General features: G+C 48.6%; 1 protein-coding gene across 1 annotated transcript; it reads right to left on the minus strand.

The window, feature by feature from the left end:
* Positions 1-6,037: 6,037 nt before the first annotated feature.
* BCDIN3D (BCDIN3 domain containing RNA methyltransferase) lies at positions 6,038-9,493 on the minus strand. Its single transcript, XM_062597321.1, has 2 exons — positions 9,300-9,493; positions 6,038-7,274 (listed from the first exon to the last, which is right to left on the minus strand). Exons 1-2 carry the CDS (start codon positions 9,489-9,491, stop codon positions 6,651-6,653), a joined length of 816 nt encoding a protein of 271 aa, XP_062453305.1. The 5' UTR covers positions 9,492-9,493; the 3' UTR covers positions 6,038-6,650.
* Between the last annotated feature and the right edge of the window lie 459 nt (positions 9,494-9,952).

A 9,952-nucleotide genomic window follows, 5' to 3' on the forward strand; every position in this document is an offset into this window, starting at 1 on the left:
AGAGGAGCCGCCCTGCTTACACTTCCTTTTGATCTTTGCAGAGAACACAGCGGAGCTGCCCTTCTCTTTTGATGTGTCACCCTGCAGCTTGTTCTCTCGCAGGAGGGCAGGCCTGTTGCAGCATGCTTGCCCTTGGATTTCAGCTGCTGGGACAACAAAGCTGCATTTCAGCAGCTTCTATGTGTTTCACAGACTCCAGAGTCTTTGGGTTGACCCCAAGGGTGGAGGGGAACCGAGAAGGCAGAGAAGGGACACCACCCTCACACTCAGATCTAACTAAATCCTTGTCACTCACATGGAAGCACAAATTGCTAATGCAGCAGTAAAACAAAATGACTTATTCTGGGATCATGAAGCATTCTGCACCGAGAAATAGGGCACAGGCTCTGCAGTGCCACGTCCATTCTTTGGCACACCATGAGTGACTCTTAGATGCAGGGGGATTATTGCTTACAGAGACATTTATCTAAATTGTATTCTGCTATGCAAGCATGAGCAAGATGACTCCTTACCTTCCCTGTTACATGGCAATGATTCTACACTACAATGAAATAGTTTAGAAGGCTCTGCTGCTCTGAAAACATGTTGCTCAAAATAAAACCCTCTGACCAGAGTCAAGCTACCTTGTGAAAAAGCCAGCATTGATCGTTTTTGTTGTATGTTAGGATAAAAACGTATTTTGCAAGCTTGATTGACAGCAGATTGAACTCAGATTGTCTGGTCATAACAGATCAGGTCTGCACAGCACTTCTTATTCACAGAGTTAAAAAGAACTGAGCGCACCAGATGCCAGAACTTCCTTCCCAGTGAAGAAGTAAAGAGAGTAAGACCACAGATTTGAGAAAAGCAGCAGCTTCCCATGAAGTTCTGCAGCCCATCAGTGGCAGGGGTAGGAATGAGACACACATTCCCATCCCAGAACCAAGGGCTTGGATCAAAAGGCAAAGGAAGAGGGAAGGCAGCTGCTCCTCTAGCTTTTAGGCCTGAGCGCCTTCTTTTTAAGACTGTTATATTTAAGCATAACCCTGGCCTAAGTCATGACCCTAAGCTGCTTCTTCATTCTCTAAACCTCTTGTGTACTCCAAACCTAGTGGGTAACCAGCTCTAAGATAATGAGTACTCTCCCACTGAATTAAGTCCAAAAAAGTCAAGCCTGAGATGATATGAGGTTTGGTAGCAGGGTTTCTTCCCAAAATACTGCAAAGAACATGTGCAAAGGCTTGTGGGAAACCCAATCTTCTGCCCACAGTAACACAAGTGAACCTAATGAAAAACTGAGGTGCCTGAAATGAAACTCTGAAGCCAAAGAGCGAGTCCAAAGGCAGAACAAGCTTCCCACAAACTGCCTATCTAAAACGTCTCCACTAGGTCCAGAGAGGCTGCACCTGGACCTTGGAGATTCAAAGAGTCTGTTCCAGCCTAAGTATCAAACCTATTTGTATATACCTAAGCCATAGCCATTTTCGTAACCAACAAGATAAAAAGAAGTGAGCAGCTAATTATTTTTGATCCCCTCTGATCGGCCCTGCCAAGCGTTCCCCGTTTACAGCAAAGCCAAACAGGACTGGCCTTCAGCACAAGCCCAGAGCAAAGCTCAGATTCACATCTTGGATTTGCAGTTGCTTTTCCCACAAAGCTCTTTCAATTCCACCAAAAGGAAGCTGTTTCCTTACACCACCAGCTCACCTGATGAGTCTGTCTCTAAATTTTGTAACAGAACTGGCTTTTGCCTGGTAGAGGAAAGGTACCGTATGTGTTTGGTTTGTGGCTGCTCTTCTCTCAGGTTTCCAACCTGCCAGGAGCAGATGCCTGTATTTCCATGGGTCGGCATCTCTCACTTCTCCTTTAACTCATGGGCAGCAATGTGCCAGGAAGAACAAGAAGAAACTTGCCCCCAGCTGAGTAAAGGAAATCCGAAAGTCTGCAGCTTCTGCAGCGCAAGCCTGTAGTGACAAGTCGCTGAGTTTCCAGCTAGAGGAAGCTGCTCATGGGAGCAGACTCATTGCTATCAACTCTCAGTTCCTAAACTTGACTTCTCCACTATTGGGCTGATCACTCATTCTGGGGAAAGCTAGATTGAACTGGGCTCTGTCGTCATCTAGCAATGTGGATCAACAACCTTTGCAGGGTGGTCAGTACATTTGTATGGAAAAAGGGAAGCAGACAGCACGGAGATAGGTGCTTATAACAGTCATTTGATCCGGCAGCTATTAACGTTAAACTGATAGTTGCTGTTGCACTGCATTTATGCACTGAATGCCCTTTCCCCTCTCAGTGCATCCCTCATGCCCATGCTGTACTACAACTGGAGACAGTAAACTGTCCCTTAGCACAGGCAAGACTTAAAATTCAACAAAAGCATCTTTCATCATCTCCACCTAAGTACTGCTTCCTACAAAGGCTGGCAGTAACTGCAAAACTTTACAACTTGGCCAGAGCTGGAACCTGTGAGTTCTCAGCCCCAGCTTTGATGCTGGCTTACTCAGGATGAGATATTTTACCTCTTCTGTCTAGATTTTTCCATCTAAGTAAGGGGGTAATTAACTGTGACTTGCTACACAGCAGTGGCATGAAACTTAATTAGTCAGAACACTTTGAAGGTATGGTACCTAATTAATATTTGAAGTAGCTGCAGATGATTATTATGAACAATGGTGTAGCTCACAGCTGATGATACAGCTCAGCTTGTCAGTATTTTTCTCTCTCAAAAGTGCTGTGCAAACATCCAGCCCATACTCCAGATCAGAAATCACCACAGCAGTGGGTGGATATAGGGCTCATTTCGCAGATGCAAAGACTGAGGTAAGGTCTGGTGGAGCCCAGCAACAATCACAGATCACAGAGCCTGGGAACTTTGCACAGCACTTACATGGGAAGTCCTAGCTTGCCACTAGCATGGAACAGCACAGCAGTTGGACTGTCCCACTGTGATGAGACACAACATTTGGTGTCTGCCTGGAAATTTTCACCTGTGTGTGGTTTGTGTAAGGGTTGAATTTAACATGAGGTTGGAGCTTTAAAGATAGGAAAGAGCCAGTATGCTCTCTTAAAAAAAACCCACAATGCACAGGCACATGCACATAAATAACAGGGCACATGGCGAACAAGCCAGGAGGGCTAGCAGTGGGAGCACAGCCCTGCGCCTACATACCCAGGGCAAGGTCATACCCCCCTTGGTTTAGCAGCAGCTGCCACCAGTGCCACACTTGTTCATCTCCCCTGTCATCCGAGGATAGGACAAGCAGCACTTTCAGCATAGAAGCCTCTGCACCAGCTTCACCTTCCCCTAACTCAGGTTCCCAGAGCTCTGTAAGGGTCATCACCCCCAGGGCCTCAACCAAGCAAGCAGTATCTCCAATTTCCCCAGCTGGTTGAATAACAATAACCACCCAACATTGAAAAGAGCTCTGAGCAATAGGAAGCGGAAGTGCTCCTCCTAACTCTCACCTTAATTTTCCTTCTCTCCTGCCTTTGGGAGACCCCTGAACATGTTTTAAAGCACATTGCCAAACAGAGAAAGTAGAGTATTAAAGAAAACAAATACTCCAGAGCCTTACATAAGCACTGCAGTTCAAATCCACAACATTTCTTCTATTGCCATGTCATGGAACTGGGCTCCTATTCTGTCTCTCATGTCCTGAGAACTTCCTGGAGAGCAGAGGCAACAAGCTGGAAAGAAAGCAAAAAGGGAGATTTTTCTCCTGTCTGCTAAAGGACTGAATCCATTCTAGCTGAATCCAGCTGCCTGATGTCCCAACAACTGCACAAGGATTTGCACTGACATCAGTTGGAGTTGTATTTGTGGCTATATGCAAGTGAAAAGAAAGAGAAACAAGACGTACCAAAGCTGAGCAGGGCTAGTTTTGGAGCTTGTCCCTTTTAGAGACGGTGGGACGTACTGCTATTAGCAACTTAACAGTCCAGACTTGACAAGAGTTAGAAAATATCACACTGTTACATATGCACTGAGCTAGTTCGCAGGTCTGTACACAATCAGCACACACAAAGGGGGAGGGGGGAGGAAGAGAAAGAAAATACACCACAACAAGCATCCCAATGGGATCCCCCAGGGAAACACTGATTTATCACCCAGAGCATAGGAATTGTAAGACAGGGCCTCTGGTGAAGGGGAAAGTCATTCCAGGTGGGTGCAGAGAGTGTCCGCATGTGATTCTCTGGGGTTGTCAACCTTTCTGTCAGCTCCACATAAAATTCTTCATAGGCAAGTTTGTAAACCTCCATGGTAAAATGAAGTGCTGGAAAACCTGTTCTCCCCTTTAAAGTGAGCACTCGACACACAGTCCAGTTTCATTCTCTAAGTATTTTAAAGTTTAAAGTAAACAGCAGCAAATATTGACACAGTGCAACAGTCTCCCAAGGGCCAGGGCTGTAGGTTGCACGATATTCCAGTGCCACCAGCTGCACAATGTAGGAAACAACAGCTAAGCAGAATGAAAAGGGAGGCTGAGCTGTCAAGTAGCACTGGGTGAGGCAACACCCTTGAGTCAGCGGAGCTTTCCCATAGATTACAACGAACATCAGATGCAGAGCTTCATTACCAAAGGGATAAATAACAAGAATTCAGGCACTTGGTGAGCCCCCAGGAAAACACATGACAAATTGGTTTTCCTTTCCCTCCCACAGGGATAGTAAAATCAGCACAGACCATAGAATAACAAAATTCACTACCATCACCAGGAAAGATGCATTTGTCTGCAGCTGGGGAGGCAGAGGAGATCTCAGAGAAAGGCCTTCCACACTCTCAAGGGTAGGCCCTAAACGTTTCCCAGTGGAAGCAGCCAAATACTGTGGAAGTTGCATTTAGGTAGAGAACCTCAAAGCTTTTCTGTGACTCTACAGTCCTGCCACAAACCCAGGAGAAGTGTCCATTTCCATGTGTGCACGCATTCACCGACCCCAGCAGCTCCACGTGCAGAAGTGTCTAGCCAGCCACGCCAGGCATTTGCACTTCAGTCTTTGAGCTGAGCTCATTATGGAGGAAAGCAAGATGCTTTCTTTGTTACTATCACTGCAGAACAACTGGGAAGTCCCTGCGAGGACAGAAATTAAAAGGTCTCTGCACACAGACTCACCTGAGCACAAGAACTGCTAGACAAGAGCACCTCCTGGAGGACATGGCCTCCTCTCTCCTGTTTCTGCAGCACCTTCGCTCTAGGACACAAGGCTTACACGCAGCGTAGGGCTACGAAGCTGATCAGAGGCTGGAGCATCTGCCCTCTGAGGAACAGCTGCGAGAGCTGGGCCTGTTCAGCCTGGAGAAGAGAAGACTGAGGGGGGATCTTATCAATGTGTATAAGTACCTGAAGGGAGGGTGTCAAGGGGATGGCGACAAACCCTTCAGTACTGCTATGTGAAAGGACAAGAGGCAACAGGCAAAAACTGAACCACAGAAAGCACTGCCTGAAAGTGAGGAGGAATTTCTTCACTGTGAGAGTGACGGAGCACTGGAACAGGTTGCCCAGAGAGGTTGTGGAGTCTCCTCTAGAGATATTCAAAGCCCACCTGGATGCAACCCTGTCTAACATGCTGTAGGTGACCCAGCTTGAGCAGGGCTTGAACTAGATGATCTCCAGAGGTCCCTTCCAACCTTACTGATTCTGTGATTCTGTAACCTGTTTAGACAATACTGTGGAAGCATGACTCCTACTTAATTATCAAAACAAACACTAGCTATACATAAACTAAACCATTTAAGGAAGTAGAATGAAATTAAATTAAGGTACTTTTCTTGATGCAAGATTTTTTCCATTTTCCCCCTCCTAGATTTTACTAATGAAAAAAAAAAAACAAAAAACAAACAAACAAAAACCTTTAACCATAGCCAAACAGCTTAAGCTTACCAAAGTCTCAGAGCCTGTGAACATAACAGAAATTATAAACTCAGTTACCTGAGATTGCTCAGCTTTTGAAAGCAGTGTGAATCAGAAGATTAAAAACAAAGTATTTCTGGCAAGAAATTTATGGCAAGAATAAATTATTTTTATTTCAAGAATGCTGTTACAAAGCTCTCATTTTTTTATATACACTTAAATACACATCTTACCATAAAAAAGTCACTCCACCATTAAAAAAATAAACACATTCACACCATTATCAGCCTTCAAAGTATACCCCATGCAAACCTTATCTGACAAAAGCAAGGGCATACTGATGACAGCCTGACCAAAATACTGACCAAGCAGACTCTCTCTGCACTGATCCAAATTATTTGCTTATGGTTGGTAAGCCATATTTTATGTTTTTCTTGAAGTATTTTAAAGAGGAAATATGTCAAGCAAAACAATGTATTCACATGGGTCAAGAGAAATGCAATTTCCTTCTCTTTCCGTTAAAACCTCTGGGGATGATAAAGGCACTCTCTCTTTTATTCCAGAGAATATTCTTAGCACACATAGAAAGCATCTTTCTAGGAATGGAAATCTCAGAACCTACAAGGCAGGTTAAAACTGTCACCGCATTTTGCAGATGGAAAGAAAGAAAAAAAAAAAACCACAGACATGACTTGCCCCAAATTCCTTTGGGAGGTCAAGGTATGATCCTGACAGGCATTTAGCAATTCCTAGATGTGACTCTGTAACCAGCACACACCTCCTTTCCTAAGGAGTCATGAATATGAGAGGCTACTTCTGTCAATCACAGCACTGCTCCTGTTCTGAGGGCTCCCTACCACTCTGATTTGATCCCTTTGATTTAAAGAGCAAGAGGCTTCTGTCCCAGCTGGTGCTGCCAAAGCAACACACCAACTCCATGGCACAGTCCTTTGTTAAAATTTCCATTATCCTCTCCACCATGTCCCCATTGATAGCAAGAGATCGGAAATGATCAAAGTCATTTCTGCCCAGTTTCCGCAGGCGGCGGGCAGCTGCTCTGTAGCATTTCCAAGGCTGGGGTTCAATCAGCAGGTATTTGCACAGAGAGGAGAGGAAGGACAAGAACTCTATCAGGCCACTGTCCCCATGGTTCAGGTGGATCCACATGGTCACAGACATGCAAAAGCCAACATCAAAGGTGGAGCGGCTAAAATGGCTCAAGTAGGAGCTCAGGAACGGCTCCCTGGCACCGGAGTCCATGATATCCAGCTCTGCAAAGGATATGGAGGCAGGAAAGGGATTGCACTGCTGAGCCCTCTCAATCAACACCGGATCGATGTCACAACACAAAAGGTTCAGATCCTTTCCAGCTGCAGGCTGATCCAGGCTGCCTTCACCCTCCTGAAGGCCAAGCAGGTGCCTGTACAGAGCCACACTTAGCTCCTGCAGAAAGGAAAACAACAGGGATTCATGGGGCCTGCACCACTTCATTAAGGCATCACTAAGCACCTAGGATCCCAGTCTCGGCAAGAGTGTCAAGTCAGAGCTTTCTCTTGAGTTGATGAGGTTTGGAACAACAAGCTCCCTAATAATCTACCTTTCTGTAGCAAAAAGCATCTCAGTAGCCCTGACTACTGGAGTCAGACAGGGCTTGGAATAACCCTGTATCACCCAGCACGTGGAGTTTTGATGCAGTAACTATGCAAAAAGTTTAGGCTTAGTTATAACTATCTTGCTGAATATTCCCATTCAGTGGCAAGGCGAAGAATTCATTGGTTTCTTTAGGTGAGCCTCAGAGTTCTCTAACAGCACTAACACCTACTTATAAGGCCCAATTTAGAGTGATGCACTTATCCTACTGCTAAAGGAAAATCATCCCCAACCATTATACTGTAGTGTAAGATAGAGCTTTACTTTCAATTTCCTTTTGTAGAGCGCTCCACTAAATGCAAAGTTCATTAACCTTTCTCTACCAGGGATCTGATGAAAATCTGAATGACATCAAGGGAAACTAGCTGTACAATTCTCTAGCCCTTACATTTTCAAAAAGCTTTTGGCTACACAGGCAAATAGTGTCCTCTAGTGGCAAAAGCCTCCGCATTTTAAAAGAACTGGACTGAGAACATTTTCACCTGACCTGTTTTACAAGTTCATCTGAAACAAGATCTAGAATTGTCCTTTAGATAATACCTCAGGTAGAGTTTCAAGCCATCTCACAAAGGGAGATGGGGCGCAGAGAGAAGCCACAAAAGCAACACTACTCATGTTCCCAGCCAGAATGCAAAATAACTTCACTCTCAACACACAATTATTTCTAAGTTAATATATTGGTAAAGTTTTCCTGTGAAAAGGCTTTAAACATACTTACATTAAACATTGCACTAGTATGCAGAGATGCACAGATGCTCCTGCATTATAACACAGCAGGTTTTTGCCTTAGCAGGAAAGGGGACAGACAAGATCTGCCACGTGCAAGCCAGCACAGCCTCCCAAGCCACCCCACAGCAACACTCAGCAGCAGCCAGCGCCACTGCACGCACCCGAGCCTTCGTCCTGCCCTTGGGGGACAGCGGTGGAGGGTGCTCTCCAGGAGAAGCGTCCCCTGACCCCACCAGTGCCACACTGCATCCAGCTCCCTCCTTGGCCTCAATTACACAGGATCATCCCTGGCCCAGACCAGGGCAGTTCCAGTCTGTCCCATTCCTGCCCAACACCCTAAGCCACTGTGTGTTCAGTATTCCCCCACACTCCGCCTCCCCGAGGCACCCCTAGCTGCACCATCACCCCCTGCACCTCCAGTCCACCCCACTGCCCCAACACCCCAGGCCCTGCCTCCACCAGTCACTCCAGTCCGCCCCACGGCCCCAACACCCCAGGTCCTGCCTCCACCAGTCACTCCAGTCCGCCCCACGGCCCCAACACCCCAGGTCCTGCCTCCACCAGTCACTCCAGTCCGCCCCATCACCCCCAACACCCCAGGCCCTGCCTCCCCCAGTCACTCCAGTCCGCCCCACTGCCCCAACACCCCAGGCCCGCCCTGCCTCCACCAGTCACTCCAGTCCACCCCATCACCCCCAACACCCCAGGCCCTGCCTCCACCAGTCACTCCAGTTCACCCCATCACCCCCAACACCGCAGGCCCTGCCTCCCCCAGTCACTCCAGTCCACCCCATCACCCCAGGCCCTGCCTCCCCCAGTCACTCCAGTCCACCCCATCACCCCCAACACCCCAGGCCCTGCCTCCACCAGTCACTCCAGTCCACCCCATCACCCCAGGCCCTGCCTCCCCCAGTCACTCCAGTCCACCCCATCACCCCAGGCCCTGCCTCCCCCAGTCACTCCAGTCCGCCCCATCACCCCCAACACCCCAGGCCCTGCCTCCCCCAGTCACTCCAGTCTGCCCCATACAGAGGCCCCAGCCCAGCATTTCTCCCCTCCGCGGCTCTCTGACCTCCCCCCTTCTCTTACCCCTGAGTTGCACCCCACGTCGAGCCCCAGCAGCGGACGGGCCTCAGCGGGGAACAGGCGCCGCAAGAGCCCCGGAGGCAAGAGGCTGACGCGACCCTCAGGCGGGTGGAAGCGGGAGTAATGGGGGAAGTTGCCGTAGGGGGCAGCGCCGGGCGCCAGGGCGGGAATCCTCTCACTTATGGGCGCCGCCATTTTCCCCTTCCGCCGCCGTGAGCGCCGGGCGGGAAAACGGAGAGAGGAGGCGCGTTCCGGGGGAAGAAAGGTTCCGGGGGGGGGGAACAGCGCATGCGCGGGCTGCGGCGGCGGGGGCGCTAGGCGGCCATGAAGGATGGCAGCCACAGGGAGCGGGGTGGGGACGAGGGACAGGGGCAGCCCCAGCCCGCGACTTTTCCGGTCTGCCTGCGATAAGTCGTTAAAAACATGAATTATTAGAGATTTTGCTTAAAAATACCCCTTCTGCGCTGGGCCTAAAAGGCCGCCGGGCACAGGCTTCCCTCCCGCAGCTAGGCCGTGGCGTTGCCATGGTGACAGCGCCCCAGCAGGCCGAGGCCAGGCAGCTTTTTGGGGTTTGTCTTAAGCTTTTCAGGCCCTGCTGAAACAGGAGCCGGGGAGAAGGTGAGATTTGGGGTGGGGGTGGATAGAAGGAAGCTGCA

This window comes from Rhea pennata, chromosome 29, assembly GCF_028389875.1.
Source record: "Rhea pennata isolate bPtePen1 chromosome 29, bPtePen1.pri, whole genome shotgun sequence".
Lineage (NCBI taxonomy): Eukaryota > Metazoa > Chordata > Aves > Rheiformes > Rheidae > Rhea > Rhea pennata.

Excerpts from the sequence above, each read along its gene's own strand:
- BCDIN3D (XM_062597321.1), bottom strand. The coding sequence starts at position 9,491 with ATGGCGGCGCCCATAAGTGAGAGGATTCCCGCCCTGGCGCCCGGCGCT. Across the intron at positions 7,275-9,299 it reads ACGTGGGGTGCAACTCAGGG|GAGCTAAGTGTGGCTCTGTA; the intron begins GTAAGAGAAGGG and ends TCCTTTCTGCAG.